Source organism: Pecten maximus, chromosome 10 (assembly GCF_902652985.1).
Source record: "Pecten maximus chromosome 10, xPecMax1.1, whole genome shotgun sequence".
Lineage (NCBI taxonomy): Eukaryota > Metazoa > Mollusca > Bivalvia > Pectinida > Pectinidae > Pecten > Pecten maximus.
This window is the reverse complement of record NC_047024.1, coordinates 28,105,570-28,124,241: the sequence shown is the minus strand read 5'-3', so window position 1 is coordinate 28,124,241 and position 18,672 is coordinate 28,105,570. Positions and strand designations below refer to the sequence as shown.

At 34.8% G+C, this 18,672-nt stretch overlaps 2 protein-coding genes across 2 annotated transcripts in view; one reads left to right on the top strand and one right to left on the bottom strand.

Annotated features, from left to right (window-relative positions):
• Window positions 1-2,644: 2,644 nt before the first annotated feature.
• Window positions 2,645-11,177, top strand: LOC117335647. The gene is made up of 6 exons (XM_033895786.1): window positions 2,645-3,135; window positions 5,083-5,339; window positions 6,402-6,453; window positions 6,748-6,797; window positions 9,021-9,574; window positions 9,870-11,177. The coding sequence occupies exons 2-5, from the start codon at window positions 5,091-5,093 to the stop codon at window positions 9,087-9,089; spliced, it is 420 nt and encodes a 139-aa protein (XP_033751677.1). The 5' UTR covers window positions 2,645-3,135; window positions 5,083-5,090; the 3' UTR covers window positions 9,090-9,574; window positions 9,870-11,177.
• A 1,913-nt stretch (window positions 11,178-13,090) lies between these two features.
• The window catches only part of LOC117336620 (signal peptide, CUB and EGF-like domain-containing protein 1), a 130,473-nt gene continuing 124,891 nt past the window's right edge, over window positions 13,091-18,672 (bottom strand). Inside the window, exons 21-24 of the mRNA XM_033897232.1 lie at window positions 17,929-18,126; window positions 16,917-17,069; window positions 16,458-16,537; window positions 13,091-15,795 (exon numbers count right to left, since the gene is read on the bottom strand). Coding sequence (XP_033753123.1) covers window positions 15,652-15,795; window positions 16,458-16,537; window positions 16,917-17,069; window positions 17,929-18,126 — 575 coding nt within the window. The 3' untranslated portion in view covers window positions 13,091-15,651. The remainder of the gene's footprint in view (window positions 15,796-16,457; window positions 16,538-16,916; window positions 17,070-17,928; window positions 18,127-18,672) is intronic.

Genomic DNA, 18,672 nt, shown 5'->3' with positions numbered 1-18,672 from the left:
GATCAAAATGTCCATTAGTCTTAATTAAACCGATAAACTAAATCACGGATCCAGGGGGATTCAGGATTCTCTACACGAGCAAGTTACAAACTTTCGATATTATTCTCGCACATGAAAGTTACGTCAGATATAACTTACTCTCTAGAAAACGATCCCGAATGATTGCAATTTTGCTATATTCATTTTCCGCCGGGGGTCTTCGCTGCCCTGGACCCGCTGGAAGCCTTGGCGGCCCCCAGACCCCTCGCAAAAAAAAAAAAAAAAAAAAAAAATCGGCTCGCGCCTTCGAAATGTATATAAGTTATTTTATTCTGTTAATAGATATACTCATATTGTTGGGGTTTTATCGCAGACATTTCAGTATGAACAGAATTAGGATTCATTCACCAGAACAATGACATCTACTTTCCCAAATTTGTTTTATCGCCCCGTGAACAGCCATGGTCATTTTGAGGTGTGGCTTCCTTGTAGAAACTGGTGACTTCCTCACTGAACAACATACGGGAGGCATGTCGTATGCCATCCAGAGCAGTAAGGGTGAATTGTCTTGCCCAAGGATACAATCACAGCAGAGATCGGCCAAAAAGATTGCATGATACACTTACATTATGCATAGTACTTTATAATTTGTATTATGATTTCTTGAAGGGCCTATTTTATTCCCCTAACACCCCCCTTTATTCACAGGTGTATGGCGCAAGTTTTTTTTTTTTTTTTTATTAATTTGATATTGTCTCTAGGATAAATTCAGTTAAATGACATCTAACAAGTTAAGAGAGACAACTCCTACAAATGTAAAACTACTATTAAACATATGTTGTAAGATTTCAGAACACAATTACTTGTTCCAGATCCCATCTTAGGTGTCCATATGTGTTGTATACATAAGGTTACTATTTGATATTAATCTAGGACAGTTTAATCTGTCGGTTACGCCAACAAACATATACCAAGTAACACGTCAGTTTTGAACTAGAAATCGGCCTAATCTAGCATCAAAATAACTAAGGAAAATGATTCGTAGAAAAACAAATTAAGTGTCAGAAAATTTCGTTTAACACTATTTATCACGCGGAAATGAAATGAATTATGGAAAGAAAGTTAGTAATTTTTTTTTTCACTCATTTTTTCAGTATTGAAGGTAACTCAGTAATCAAGAAATTGTTTTATTTCATTAGTTGTGTTCGTAAAATTGAGAGAATGGAAATAAGTTGTAATAAATCATTGCAAGACAAATCAACAAATTTAACAGACTTAAAACATTTATCACTTATCATTGAAAACGATAGCCTTACGTCATAACTATTGTTTCTTAGTAATTCCTGCTTTCAGTTACTACTTTTTTTGTTGTTGTTTTTGTTGTTGTTTTTTTTATTTGTTTTTTTTGTTTGGGGGGGGGGGGGGGGGGGGGGGGTGTAAAAATCTTCGGAACAACTTCCACACCCGAGATACAATATACAATAAATTGTAAGAACTAGAGTATTCAATTTACAAATAAAAATATGTTTAGATTTATCGGTGAAAATCTTCACTGTTATCTTTCATTTTGATAAAAAAAAATTGACCCTAGCTTATACATACACAAACAATAATTACACCACACCATGTCTTCTGAAAGTATCCACACATCTCGTATCTATCCTCTGAACGGCGAGTAGTAATAGCTGCGCGAAGATATAACAATTATTAAGTTCGATATACACCAACGTTGACAAAATAAATCTAAAAATAATCATGGTAAAAAATAAACATTAATAGATTAAAATACCACCTAACGCATTCGATCGCCAAAACACCGAGCCAAATTGTGGCGTTCTACCCTTTAGTTCTCTCACTATAATTCCTACCACTACTAAATTTATATACCACACTATACAACCACTAATCCCGGTAAAATCGCTTTGAATGAAGTGCATTTAAACGACAAGTCAATCCGGTATATGGAGCATTGACTGATCGAGAGACAGACGACTGACTGAGCATGTACAAAGCTGGATAGATTGTAAATAAGCCGATATTAAAATCAGTTCAAACACTCTTTCTACAGTATACAACGTGATGATATCATATTCGTATCTGGTAAGGAATATAACGTAAATGGATGGTCTCGAAAATCATTAAACACTTGTTGCATTGAATAACAAGGGGGCATGGGGAACAGGTGTTATAGAAACTATATTCAGAACTATAAGGTAAAATTCAAAATAGGTTTTCAGTATCTTGAAAACATATTTTAGTATTTACAAATGCATGTGATTGAATAAAAAAAAGAAAACAAAAAAACAAACACAAAAATGAAACAAAAAGAAGAATTTTAAAAACAACAACAACAACAAACAAACAAATAAAAACCTAAAAAGGCCCAAAACGAAACCTTTTATTGGGAATAAGAGGTAAGGTAACATGACATCTACAATCACAGGTAAGTGAATCACAGGTAAACAATGATTTTGATGCAATTGAAAGTGATTCAATGAACCGATTTTCAGTATAAGATTTATTGATTTAATTATATCTTTCATTCTAGCAACACTAAAATGGACAGAGTTGTTCAACGTTAAGTAGAAAGCTTACATTGTTTTGACGGGTGGTGGGGTGGTATTTAAACCACTAGGGGTGACAAAACCCACCCATTGAAGCGGATATATATGGTATTATGTAAACATATCGACGTATTATCCCAGTTATGTGTTCAGGTACTTGATAACACAGGGCAATCATACCCCAACAAAACGACGACGAAAAACGGGGTCAAGATGTCAATCTAAACGAAAAGACCCCCGCTATGGTTAAAACGCAAAGCCGTGAAAATCATATTCGAGTTTGACTGAGCTTTAAATCCCTTGTATTTGGTTATGTTCCGTATGTGTCAGGACTAAATTGTAAGCGATACTATTACATTGAGAATATATATAGTACAGAGAGAGTGGATACCGATTTCCAGCAGTGGTTAAGTTTATATTCTACAGTTAATGATGTTCGTGACAGCATAAATTGAAAACTGAAAAAGATCATTCATGTACATCTATTGGACCTCCTTGAAGAATCTTCACTGGTATGATTTGACTCAGAAAAGCCACCGGAGGGGACGATCAGGATCGGCTGCAGACCGTTAGCCATAGCACAACACGGGAGGTCAGTATTCGTTCTATGCTAGGTAAATTCTTTATATACTACATATGTCTTAAATGACCATATATGTATCCAAGACATTGTGTCGCCAGGACCGATTGATTTCTTTTAAAGTGTGGATATAATGTGGTATACAGTTTGCTAGAAAAATCGTTATTATTGACTATTTTTGTGGTGAATTTGGTCCAATATTGCTTGGCTCATTACCCAGTTTGTCTGTTAGTAATATGAGAAGAATAGTTGTATTGGTTCTGTAAATGTGTTAATTTCACAAATGACTTGTATATCATAATTAAGCAATGGGAATATGTTAGAATTGTATTTCATGTCGTTGAATAAGTATTACTTGGTAATTAGTAACAATGGCTGGAAACTTATTAAATTGTCTTGCTACGTGAGTTATACAATGTATTAAATGTTTTTAAAAAGTTGTCAGTTTTAGAAATAGACATAAATGTATCATATCGTTTAATACATCAGTTAATTTGATGTTTGAACATTGATAATTGACTATACAAATGTACATCTGAATAAGTTGTATGTTTTATCCCCATTGCTGTATATACAAGCGCTAGGGCATTATTATCTGATACTAGTACCTTGTTTTCAAACGCTTATCATACCAATATGTTGTAAAAGGAAACCTATATGATCGGTTTTTGATCAATCGCTGATTCGTTCTTTACATTAGAAATCGTATCGTAAAAATCTTAGGATTTAAGAAAAATATGTTCACTGTGTGTTTGCTTATGCTCCAACACAAGCCATACGTTTATAAGAGAAATATTTAAACGGATTCGATTAAATATTTAAACAGCCTCACCTTGAGTTTAAATAATATTTATGTTCCATTAAAAAGACGCACGTCTTCAATGCTAAGTTGTATTTGATTGGCATATCATTTCCCGTCCTGTATACGGACGCAAACAACCGTCCATTGTACAATCACCAATATAGATCTATCATACCTAGATGTATTACCAGGGTGGATAGGGTTAATTTCTGTTCAGGATTAGATACAACCTATTAATTTAAACATACCCTCTTTCCTCAAGTTCTGTCCTCGTGTAGCAAAATGACTATTCTAGTGATAGTCACTATACTATAGCCGTTTTATAGTATGGTCATCGTTACATTTATTTATTAACTAAAGGGTGGTTCCACTTTGAATAGAGAACCAACTTTTTACCACCATATGACTTTCATTTAAAGGTGCTGGAGTATCTCTGTTCAGATGTAGAACAGAATCACGCCCTTATGGTTTACCTCAAAGATAAGACCTATACACCGAATATAAATCATTCTGTGGTATTAGGTATGAATTGTGATTTATCAGATAGAAGAGCCATACTTATTCATGAGATAGTAATCAAAATTCTCAAACTAACTGTTCAGTTATAAAATACTAAGTGAGTGTTAATCTTCTTGTCATTTAATTATCTTAGTCCTGCGTACTGTTAAACACGATATAATGGTGGTTTATTTATGATTTGATATCATTTTGACACTTTCCTGGTAATTGTTCTTTACACAGCCAGTAGTCAAGTATAACATTTACTATATTCTCTTGGTAACACGAGGATAAAAAATAATGTTGTCAAACATTGCTCGTTAATAGTATTGTTTTGTGGACAACAATGTTACCAGTTTCTACATGCCGAATATAAACCATTTATTCCTGCAGCCATAAGATGTTTTTTTTTTTTTTTTTTTGTGTGTTTATATATATATATATCATCTTATATTCTAATATATGGTTCACTATGTTTACAAAGTGATGTTATTGTTTAATTGTTGTAATGTTTACAGTTTCTGGCAAATTAAGAAAAGGAAAATTCTGCATTTCATACCATAGGATGATACATGACCGCCCGGTTGTATGCCATGAAACAAAGCCATCATATTTCCATTGCTATTCATTACAAATGTGCACTATTTTGTTTGACACAGTTGACAACATGGAGCCCCAGTATTTAAGAGACGTATCTGTATGTTACCGCGTATGCGCATCACCAGTATTACAAGAAAGGACTTTCAATCTCCGCACAATGTCCGCTAACTCATCACGGTCAGTTTCTGTCCGATCATCCACACCACGCATATCTGTGATGTCGTCACGCGCATGCTCGGCCCGGCCCTCTATCAGCCTTGACATCCGGGATAGAATGATGACAGAACTAAAGTTTTACTTTGGCAAGGATGAACGTGTAAGTACAGGCCGCAACTAATTCTATACACCGAAACGAATTTATTCTGACACCAAAGGTCCGTCAGTTTGTCTGTCTGTTCATCTGTAAACGGAAATTGACCTGAGTTACGCTTCATTCGCTTTTAACATTTAATTCAAATGATCGTACCAAACGTTTTTGTGCTTCTAAGAACTATCTTTTATCTTTTTATCGACCATAACTAGTTGTTCCGCTGCCACTTTTCGAACTTCCAATTGATACTGTGATCGAACCCGGACTTGACATAGATTGGTATGACGGGTGTCGTCGTGACCTAGATTGGTATGACGGGTGTCGTCTATGAAACAGAAGGCCCTTTAAAAACTCTACCGGAACACCTGGTCTTAGTCTCCTTGTATTTTTTTCAGTCTCCATGCAAATCTATATTGTGTTTTTAATTATTTTCGTGTGAGACATGTTCAATTGATGATGTTTGCATATGATTGTGGATTGTTGTTGTCTAGTGATGTTATATATACACTTGCAGCTGATCAATATCTTAAATAAAGGATATTAGTGAGTGATATCATAAGAGGAATAAGAAAACAGTGAGGGTATTATTCGCTGTCAATGCCTGGTGCTTAGACTTGTTTAAAACAATAAGAACGTGTATGTTTGTGACATCCAGGATACTCCAAGGGTTACGTTCACTTTCGCGCTATGCACGCCTAGGATATGACACAATCAAAGACACAAGACTAGTTCTTTGATTGCTGTCAGGACAAAATTCTGACTATTTGATAAGCTGATGCATTTGTTTTGAAGATCATAGAGGAGCGACAACCCAGTTACAAGCCAGTCAAGTTTTACAGTATGGTGACCTCCAGATTCGCCTGATGTATATCACAATATCAAACTAGCCGCTTTGTTAAGTCCACAAGATGGCGGACACTGAGCCTTGGATTTTGTCATTACATATTCTAGCGGTGTAGAGTGCAAAAGTGAATGAAGCTTTGGTGTATAGATTATCTGTGTGTGTTGTTATCAAAAGAATTATTAAGTGCTACTCATACATACCTATTTTTTTTTTATAAATTGCAGTTCAACTTCAGGCAGACACTAACTCCCAAGTCTACTGTACAGTCTGTGGCCAGTAAGTCATGTTTCTAAAACAAAGTTTGGGGTGACACAGTTTCAAACATTTTTGGTATTACTTCGTTTACATGATAGCGGTAACAGAGCAATGTGACAAATAGAGATTAGATTAGATATACATGATGTCTATGTCACGGAGTACAAAACCAAAGTTCGCATAAAAAATAATGATTTGGAGGTGAAAGGTTTGAATTTAATAATTATAATGAATCACATGCATCATTTAACGGAGATTATTTGTCAAAAGGAATAATGGTCTGATGAAATATCTATAATTACTTCCGTTTTTCAGACGATGCTTACAGGGCAAGTACCAACGATGCCAGCCGCCAGATGTTCAGAGTAAGTCAAAAAAGGTTTAAATGTTCAGAGTAAGTCAAAAAAGGTTTAAATCTTCAGAGTAAGTCAGATAGGGTTCAAATGTTCAGGGTAAGTCAGACAGGGTTAAAATGTTCAGAGTAAGTAAGACAGGGTTAAATGTTCATAAGTCAGACAGAGCTAACAGATCTAAAATGTTCAGAGTAAGTCAGACAGATCTAAAATGTTCAGAGTAAGTCAGACAGAGATTAAATGTTCAGAGTAAGTTAGACAGGGCTAAAATGTTCAGAGTAAGTCAGACAGAGTTAAAATGTTCAGAGTAAGTCAGACAGGGCTAAAATGTTCAGAGTAAGTCAGACAGAGTTAAAATGTTCAGAGTAAGTCAGACAGGGCTAAAATGTTCAGAGTAAGTCAGACAGAGTTAAAATGTTCAGAGTAAGTCAGACAGGGCTAAAATGTTCAGAGTAAGTCAGACAGAGTTAAAATGTTCAGAGTAAGTCAGACAGGGTTAAAATGTTCAGAGTAAGTCAGACAGGGTTAAAATGTTCAGAGTAAGTTAGACAGAGATTAAATGTTCAGAGTAAGTTAGACAGGGCTAAAATGTTCAGAGTTAGTCAGACAGGGCTAAAATGTTCAGAGTAAGTCAGACAGAGTTAAAATGTTCAGGGTAAGTCAGACAGGGTTAAAATGTTCAGAGTAAGTCAGACAGGGCTAAAATGTTCAGAGTAAGTCAGACAGAGTTAAAATGTTCAGAGTAAGTCAGACAGGGCTAAAATGTTCATAAGTCAGACAGAGCTAACAGATCTAAAATGTTCAGAGTAAGTCAGACAGGGTTAAAATGTTCAGAGTAAGTCAGACAGGGTTAAAATGTTCAGAGTAAGTTAGACAGAGATTAAATGTTCAGAGTAAGTTAGACAGAGATTAAATGTTCAGAGTAAGTTAGACAGGGTTAAAATGTTCATAAGTCAGACAGAGCTAACAGATCTAAAATGTTCAGAGTAAGTCAGACAAGGTTACATTAACAGTATCACTTTTAAAGTAAACGTATCATTCATTTTTTAGAACGTTGACTAGAATACTTAGTACACGTAATCTATACTTCAACGTATGTCTTCATGTAGAAGTTTTCCTTTGGTAGAACAATACATGTTTGTTAATTCAAAGATTGGCATTTAAAGAAGTAATTATTTCCTTGGGTTGACCAATTATATGAATTCATGGATTCTTAATAGATTTTGAAAATTTACGTTGAAATGATAACATCACACACAAGGGAATATAACTACTACAGTATTAACATCATCACATACAGGGGGATATAACTACTACAGTATTAACATCATCACATACAGGGGGATATAACTACTACAGTACAAACATCATCACATACAGGGGGATATAACTACTACAGTATTAACATCATCACATACAGGGGGATATAACTACTACAGTATTAACATCATCACATACAGGGGGATATAACTACTACAGTATTAATATCATCACAGACGGGGATATAACTACTACAGTATTAACATCATCACACACAAGGGAATATAACTACTACAGTATTAATATCATCACAGACGGGGATATAACTACTACAGTGCACACATCACATCACGACATAAATGGGTGTTGTCTGTCACTAGTTCTTTTTGTATCTGAAGATGTGTGGTCAAAAGTCTGTATTTAGTCTGTAAAAAAATATTCTGTCAGATTTTTACACTAATCATATGATCTAAAAGGTTGTGTTTTAAATCAATTTTATAAACAGATCGATAACTTTAAATGCTATCTTATATTACAAATGACTACCTTGACTGCTTTTATATGAATTATGTAGCTAAATATAACGACAGTCTTTGAACGATAGGGACGTAGCACAACTTCCCGAATCTCGTTATATATATACACGTATGTGTACATAAAGTGCATTTATATGGCCTTCGGATTGATTAGAACTTCTGCCGAGTCACTTTGCTTTATATATAATGTTTAGTGCGTAGTGAAGGGTATAATTCGACTTCCCAAAATACAATAAAGTATTGCTTTAGCCAGTTCTGCCCATGACTATTTTAAATCTCGATTATTCAAATGCACGAGGAGTGTATCTACAAATCTATTACGAGTCCATTTCATCGGAAGAGAATGTACTGTACAAAGCCTTGATATAGGCATTTCTGGTTTTGAACTGTCGGTAGATAAATTCATTTCTTAATTAAGAATGTATACCTCTTTTTCCAGTCCTCACTCGGAAGCCCAAGGCGGCGGATATTCACTAGAGGAATCCGTGTTGGAAGTGCTCGCTCGTAACGGATATTTGTTCACGACATTGTTGTAATAACATGACAAAATGTTTTTGTAACGAAATTATTCTAATTCCATGTAAATGTACACAATTTGAGGTTCACGAACAGCACTGCCATTATGTCGCATTATCTACCTACACAACACTGTTAGGTTTGGATTCGCAATAATTAAACAAACGTGGTTTAACTAGTTTTAATCCAATTCCTGTAATTAGAATATACTGTTTATCGTTAGAGAGATGAATGTAACACTAGACTTAAATGTTACGATGCATAATTACTTCCCTGAGTGTTCATTTGGTCACAAGGTATTCCGTTAAGGAAGTACATATGGACATAGGATCCTGACTATACAAAGGAAGTATATATGGACACAGGGTCCTGGCTATACAAAGGAAGTACATATCGACACAGGGTCCTGGATATACAAAGAAAGTACATCTGGACACAGGACCCTGACTATACAAAGGAAGTATATATGGACACAGGGTCCTGGCTATACAAAGGAAGTACATATCGACACAGGGTCCTGGCTATACAAAGAAAGTACATCTGGACACAGGACCCTGACTATACAAAGGAAGTACATATGGACACAGGGTCCTGGCTATACAAAGAAAGTACATCTGGACACAGGGCCCTGGCTCTACAAAGGAAGTACATCTGGACATAGGACCCTGACTCTACAAGAAAGCACATCTGGACACAGGACCCTGACTATACAAAGAAAGTACATCTGGACATAGGACCCTGACTCTACAAAGGAAATACATATGGAAATAAGACATACTCAATGCGAAAATTGCCATGGATATAGTGTTGCTGAAAAGTCGTAAAAGTGTGTGCTTTGAAGATGCACTATGTATGAATATAGAAATAGAAAGACAATAATTCATTGTGAAGATAAAGTTTCTGTAAAACTTTATACGACAATGACGATTGAAAATGATCATGTGTAACATAGTAAACCTCACTTGACAGTGGAGACAACACCACATTCATTTGATGTACAACACAAAAAGTACAAAAAGGCATTCTTAATGAGTATATGTTTAACCATAGGTAATTATCATATTACATGTTGCTAGATTTAGATAATTATTCCATGCTACCTACATCGAAGTATCATTAAGGTATCATTTGTCCGCTTCTGTACTGAAGATGCCTTTACAAAGAGAAAGCCAATATAAGCTGAATGGTGTTACTAGTCATAATACAGAGATAGCGACCAAGTTTAATGACGACTCTGTTCAGTAATATCCCTTTTAAAGGTCGTTTTGTTATGGTGATTCTATTTAATAGCATTTCATTATTGTTTTCACAAATTTTGTATAACAGTTGTTTTATGATAGCCTTTTTAGGATATTCCTGTGAGGAAATTTATGTTTTTATGGTGTGTTTTTTTTTAATATAAGACCCCCTTCAATTCCACAACTTGTGGAGAGCAATGTAAACCTATAGATTTTTTATTGGGTAAGTTTTTAATATGTAACCCACTGTGGGCCTTGCTGCCCTGTTGGAGCCCCATAGTTGTTTTTCATTGGCTTACATGCCTTTGCCGCTTGTCGATTGGATTGGCTGATTTGCTACTGCAGCTTTGAAAACATTTCAATCGGCTCTATTTTCATTAGGTAGATTCCACAGTATATGTTTTAATTTCATTTGAAAATCCATCATACGTATCGCTCTTAAATATATTTTTTCATTTGTTTTCTTCATTTAGTAATGCATAATTAATCTAATCTAAAACTAAGCATGCAAATGTATATTTATTTTTCGGCTTTGTCATTATGATTTTATGAAAGTCATCCTATGATGACATTTTCATTAAGTATCAGGCTTTATCATGATACCAGTACTACATTTGTCATGAATGGCCTTTTAATTATATCTGAATTAATCTAATGATACTTTATAGTAAATTGCCATCTACCACTTGCTGGAGTTTTATGTTGAACATGATATTTTACATTTTATTGGTCTGTAACAAGAAATCATAATTTGCTGCGTTGCAAGATGTCGTGTCGATCCTGAGTTCTGTTAAACATCATACTGTATTATTTCTGACAATAAACAATAATTTCTCCTAAAACAGAGCGTTTGCATATACTGTAACTGAATCAACTTCATACGTTATTTTGGCTACTTTTTAATACGGAGCTGAATCGAACTGACTATTTGCTTATCATATGGTACATATTCGACATATGTAAATACACGGTACGATTAATCGGCCATTTGTCTACTGAATATGACAAAGGATGGCAAATAATCACAGCTGTATGTTTGAAGCTATACTCGCGTAATGATATAATATAAAGATTATTTAACTCATTTGAAAGACATCTTACGAAAATTTCAAAACCTAACTTTTGCTGTACCATGTTTACAATTAAAAACATCAATAAAAGACGGATATCAGATTTCATACGTAAAGCATAGAGGTGTGTAACAATGTATTTGGAAATTACAGGGATATTCAGGATAAAAAACATCTGACTCCTCCGTAACGTCATAAATTCATTCCTCTCCAAGTACTTTTGAACTTCTATCGACCCCCCCCCCCCCCCCCCCCTCCCCCTTTCCATTAATCTTAATTGTGAGATGATAGGGAGTATGTAATTTTTTTTATAATTCTTATATATGACCTTATCATACTTACTGATATGTCAAATTTAGGTAATGATTTTGTTCTGATATTTTGATATGTGTTTTATCATGTTGCAATAAACTTGTCACCTTCTGGTGGTCATTGGTGGTCATGATTTTCAAATCATATAAATCTTTGTTTTTCTGTATGTCGAGTGTACATAAAATGAGCTTTTTACGTGTTATCACCATCACAATATCTTTCCTCTAATAAATCTGAAAAAAACACTCATAATGTCTAACAATAAATAACATTTCTCCAGAAAATGAAATACTACATATAAATAAGTTATGTGCCAGGAAAGATGATTAAAAGGAAACTCGCCTGTTGCCACATAATGACTGTTATCGTCTGTCACGCTGCAGTTCCGGACTCTGTTTACAGTGCATGTGTAAGTGCAGAGGCAACAAGGGGCATATGACAATCGATCTAGATAAATCTAAATACCATGTCTACAAATTAAATACCGTCGGTACGTTTATATGTTAATTAATATACTATCTCCATAAGAACATAAGTGAACAGTTGTACAGAATTTTCATAAAAAAATATCTTGAAATACGTTTATAACTGTGAATATGAATATCACAACCAGTGTTGGATTTAAGCGTGACGTATCGGTGACCACTCTGTTACTTTCATCAGACTATTGAAGTATGTAGACACGCTTAAATCCAAGCATGGTTGTAATATACCAATGTCTTTTCACTTTTTTAAAAAAAAATCATCTTACGAAATCCTAACTTATCCGGGATGTCATGTTAAACAAGAACCTTCCAGTTGGATTTGTTTGAAAATATCTAGCAATTCATCATGCAGTAGGATGAATGCTTGAATTTTATAAACAATAATAAGAATAAAATAAAATAAAACGTTTGAATTATAATATCTATGACTTTACCATTTCACTCCTAGGATTATTGTCTTATTTTTTTCTTACTGTTCTTTTGACATCGTAAAGTAAACGAATCAAAACACACGACACCCTGTCACCAAAAGGATTGGAATCCGGCTTCGTGAAATATTAATATTAATTTCACATTTCATTGTTTGCCATGTTTAACATCCCTTGGAAAGCCATGTGTCGTTTTGAGGGGGCGTGGTCTTCCTGTAGTGGAATATCATACGGAACGCTCGTTGCAGTCAATCAGGGGTATTGGGAGAAAAGTATCTTGCACACGGACATGGGAAATCATATTCACAGCTTCCTAAGAAACAAACTCTCCCAAGTAGGGATGGAACCACTGACGTTTGACGTTTGAATGATAATATTTCATGAGTAGAAATACCAAAATAAAACACAACATTTAAAGTAGCATACAAGATAATACATTGATATAAAACAAGAAAAGTTATAAAACTCTTGACAAGCATTTATTATGAAGAGTAAGTTTATGTCATTTTGAATATGAAATTTCTATCTCAGAGTCAATGCATCACTGCTAAATGTTTATATGGCATTCTTTAATATTTTCTAGTAAGTACATACGCATCTCAATATCTACTACTCAGAAAGCACCTACCGAAAATGTTTTTACATGTCGTTCAGGCCCTTATTACCTGTCTTGGTTCTGTTTCACAATAACTATTGTAAACATACAGTATGTAATCATGATAAATAACTGTCTATATATGCACATAATATATATACACAATTATAAACTCAACAAAATGAATTAAAGCAATAGAAACTGACGTTACACACATATTATATATTAAATTTTGAATTTAAAAATATTATTGATAAGTACATGCATTCATATCTTACCTACCTATATTGTCGTTAAGATGTATACACAATTAAAATTTGCTAAAACTGTGATGGAGCTAAACTGATTTTATTTAATCATTATAATTACTAAATATTGATTGAAATTAATTTCATTGAACTTTTGGAAAAAAAGCAAAGCAATAGAATTCAACATGGAAAATCAATGTATAATTTTAAATATTTCTTTGTTCTAGTTTGTTTTCATAAAAAGTATATAATATACATTTTATGAAATCGGCACATAAATTAAACATGGCATATAATGTAGCTTTGTGGTGATAATACAAAAATACATAGTACAATAATACAAAAAATACACCAATTCGACACTGGAAGATGAACTCACAAAAGTAAAATAAATTAAAACAATACAACATATACTTTGAGTTTGATATGATATGACTAACCAGTCTAGGAAATGTTTAACTCAAGACCGAACCCGTCCGTAAATTAGTGATCTCCCTTGTCAGAAAAATAGTTTTAATTGTATGCAGCTGTACATAAAGTTTACTAATATTATACAAAACTTCACTTGGACAAAACGTGCTACGAGGCCAAGCTGTCTTCAGGAGGTCGTTCTGACAAACTGACTACGAGGCCAAGCTGTCTTCGGGAGGTCGTTCTGACAAACTGACTACGAGGCCAAGCTGTCTTCGGGAGGTCGTTCTGACAAACTGACTACGAGGCCAAGCTGTCTTCAGGAGGTCATTCTGACAAACTGACTACGGGGCCGGACTGTCTTCGGGAGGTCGCTCTGACAAACTGACTACGAGGCTAGGATGTCTTCAGGAGGATGTTCTGACAAACTATAAACGTCTATGACTTTGGGTATGCTTGTTTTGTTTCATGATTTCGTACCAATCAACTTAATCTTTGAATAACATATCAACATGCTTTTGATAATCATTTTCAAATGTGCTGATATATAACTCCTAATTTCATCGCTTGTTTTATAGTGTTCCGCCATTTTAAAATTGATTTTAATCTTCCGAAACGACACAAATCGGTACTAGACAAGCTTTATATTGTTAAATAAGGTACAACAATGGTACCGCAGAATTAGAATAAAATCTATTGCCAATGCTGTCAGTATTATCGGTATCAGTATATATTGTGATGATGCTTCATACTAATGCTAAGACAGTTGTAAGACAATGCTATAATAGTACATACAATTGGGTATCTGCTGTGGTACAAACAAGATGAATGCTTATTTTGCTGGAGTTGCATATGTGTATACACAACCTAGTTATATAGTTTTAACACACGTTGTTTTTCAGAACGACAAAAATCGGGAGAATGATTAACTTGCATGATCATCAAACCATCTTCCTTTACCATACAACTATTTTACAACACTACTTTTAAAGCATTGTTCTAGAGCAACTTTTTGTGCAGCACTTTTTTATGAAACGTACCAAACTAAATGATGGATCCCATCCATTGATGAAAAACAGTTCCAGAGGGATGTGCCATGCCACTAACCGTCTGCGCTTCGGTCCAAGAGTAAAACAATAAATTATTGCACTGTTCCATCTGACTGCAATAAATTACAACCTATCATTTCGGAAATGATATATATAACTCATTGGAATACTTTATTAAACGAATCTGATGTGTGAACGATCCTTCCTTTAGTCTGTGGCGGCTTCCAACCCATACTGCTGGTTTATAACCACTACTTGGCGAACGACATAAAACATCCCTTTGTCTTACAAAGTGAAGTTTCTGTATATATACACATCGATATGTTTTTCTATACCTTGTAATCACGGTTACGTGCTATTACACTAATCGACTTATGGATCCTTTAGAAGGTACGAGTATTTACATCATGGATGGGAAGATCCAACAAAAGTATTCTTCGAATGAAACATCGAAACCAATTCCTTATCCTTCACTCTCTATTTTCAAAAGAAAACAATAAAAGGAACTCGATGTCTTTTTAAGTTTGTAAGTCATGATCCACATGCACAAATATGATAGCACTTAATGAGTTCCACAGTTTCATGTTCAATTCAACTCGCGTGATATCTCACTGTGATACCTTCGGAACACCTCGTGACTTACACAGCGGTACCTTCCACACCTCTCGTAATTATACGTGTACCTTTCCAAATCGTATGTACGGTACTGAAAAACCAATTAAGTTCTAAGGAAACGAGTAACCTTAGATGTCAATAATTTTATAAATGACTCCGGCATCATCGTACGAGATGCGTTGGCGTATTTGAAGTAATGGTACGGCTGGGCGATCACCTCCATCAGAACACTTAACATCTTCCTGTCCTGAAAAAGTAATATTGCAAAACATATTATACAAAACCTAAATTATCAAAAGAAAAAAACAAATAAATCAGGATGCTTACAGTCTCGTGTTGCAGAAAACCACAATAGAAATTCACAAAATGCAAATGTGTACTTTTTTGACCGAGTAAAAAATGGAAAAAAAAAATAATTATTTTACAAATCTGTCTTAATATTTTGAATACGAGCAAATTTTCTTAATCGCAATATGCACAACTTTTCTTGCATGCGCATGCGAAAAGTTATTTTTTAGTGATCAATATTTTCTTAATTTATTGATTTTCCAATCAACTTTTCTTTATTATTGAAAACATTGAACAGTTCATTCAAAATTTCGAAATAGCGAACACATTTAGTGAACACTTACACTACCACAGTGGAAATTTTAACTAAATATATACATGTTCGTTTCCTAAATACTACAGACATTTTTTTAATCGACAGATATTGTTAAAGAAATATTTCTCAGTACAACAGCGTGACAAATAATCATTTGTTCTTAAATTAATAGCGGTACAAAAATGCAGAAATGTGTTTAAAGGGAGATAATCCACATTTTTCATAATCAAGAACGTCAGTGAATTTGGTTTTAAAAGCGACATTTAAATTCACAAGCATACGGTATAGTTAAGTGTTTAACATACCTTTAGGATGGATTGATGCTGGTAAGAATCATAGAGGCGTCCATCTCTGACAATGTCTTCTATTAACTGCTGATAATCCTCTGTTAAATAACAGATTTCATTTCATATACAACAATCGTAATCACTATACGAGGGCTGATTGTATGTATTATTTGAAGATTATTTCCCTCAATGTCTACGCTTCTGCCAGCGATTTTGAATAGCCTCAATATCCCTTTAAATGAAACCCGTTTCTTGACGGTCTTTAGCGCTGGCGTTGAGGCGGGCTGATAAACGCTTATGATGTAAGGATCAAAACTTATCAACCAGCCCTCGTAATGTACATTTAGGACAATTAAGTATAAAAAGTGCCTTTAATTGTGTAATAACCATAAACCAATAGACCCAAACGGAAGTAGGATATACACGTATTATATTGAGAATACACACGATAATGAAATTGTCTATGCCTGTACATACCGTTATAGGTTACAAATGGAATGGAGAATCCGCCTGCCGAGTTTTGTCCATCTGATTTAAACTTTATCCAAAGCCTGTGTGTCTGTGAGGTAAATGCTATAGGTTTCTCCGTACTCTCGCAAGCTTCATAAGTTGTCAAAGAGGATGCCTTCTCTGCAAAACAATAATTAATAGCGTTTTCATATGATCAATAGATATTCCCTATTACAAGATAATGAGAGACCTGGTTTGGTTTGTTTTGTTTAACGTCATATTAACAGTCAGGGTCATTTAAAGACGTGCCAGGTTTTGGAGGTGGAGGGAAGCCGGAGTACCCGGGGGAAAACCACCGGCCTACGGTCAGTACCTGGCAACTGCCCAACGTAGGTTTCGAACTCGTAATCCAGAGGTGGATGGCTAGTGATAAAGTGTCGGGACACCTTAACCAGACAAACCAATTGCTATACCTGTTAGATATGATGAATTCGAATATAACGGGGTTATGTCTTTCTTCTGAGGATTATGACGTATCAAATAAAGCCAGTATTTTATGTTGCTGAGAAACATCACGTCTTTGTTGCAGTGTTCTCGATGATATGCTGTGCTCTCAAGGGGACCAATTTGACTTGAAGGTGTTCTCTGTAGGGGCGGAAGATTGTGTGGTGCACTCCGACCACCTTTTTGTCTAATGGTGCAAACTTTCATGTTGTGCTCTCGGGAGATGAGGGATTGTGTGTGGTGGTGTGCTCGTAAGGCATGGTCAAGAGTAGCATTACGCGTTGGTGAAGATGACATGGATATTTTTAGTGTTTGGAGGTCCTTATTCCGTTATCATGATTAAGTGGGCTGAATTGCATCTGTTATATTGTTCATGATGACTACAGTATGTTAGGTACATCGTATGTGTGAGAACGTCACAAGAAGCCATATACATGTATAAGAAAATATTAACATTAATTATATATTTGTAATATACGAAGCCTAGAGTAAATAAGTAATGAGACCATTAACAAATGTTTTGTAATTGACATACTTGACTTTCTCATAACGAGGCTATCGCCGCACTGGTCTTCTCTTGGCAGAAACACTTCCGGTATAATGACAAGTATCCGGCGCTTTTTACTAGGTTTTATCCTCCAAACGCATTCGATATTATTAGGGTAATTTCCTGGGTAGTTGGGGCTTTGTATGAATCCCTGTAGTCTCCCTATCATTCCTCCGCACGAAGCATCTATATCATCAGATAAAAATGCAATATTTTTAGCAATAGTAGCATATTTTACCTCATCGGTGATAGCAAGTCTACCATACTTATTATACCTCAAGATTAATGGAATCTTCTACTCCCCTGAAGGTGTGAACGATAGATCTCTTACCCGATTGGTGATATTATTTGTTGGCTAAGCAATGACTCTGCCGAGGGTTAGACCATTAATTATATCATCCGAGAGCTCAAGATTTCTCTGTTATGTTACATACTTAAGGTAAATGATGGTTATTTCATTTGTACAGGGTCCAGTTGTTCAAATATGTTTAAAATAGTGTAATGCAACAAAATATGGACGTGTCGTCATTCTATTGTCGCCGTGATGTCATTTTATTGTAACGGTACGCACACACTAGGGGTTGATAAAGAAATACGGGATATAATTCTTAAGTGATGAAAAAATGCACATGTGTAACTATCGAAGCTTAAAAGATGTTATCATCGATGAAACAGATGATGCTTATCTTCCTAATACACTGTCATTCTCCTTGTAGGTTTTCAGGGGTATTC

Bases quoted from the DNA above. Each gene is read 5' to 3' on its own strand.
- LOC117335647 (XM_033895786.1), top strand. From the start codon at position 5,091: ATGGAGCCCCAGTATTTAAGAGACGTATCTGTATGTTACCGCGTATGC. The intron at 5,340-6,401 runs GTAAGTACAGGC...TATAAATTGCAG, and splicing joins ACTTTGGCAAGGATGAACGT to TTCAACTTCAGGCAGACACT. The intron at 6,798-9,020 runs GTAAGTCAAAAA...CTCTTTTTCCAG, and splicing joins CCAGCCGCCAGATGTTCAGA to TCCTCACTCGGAAGCCCAAG.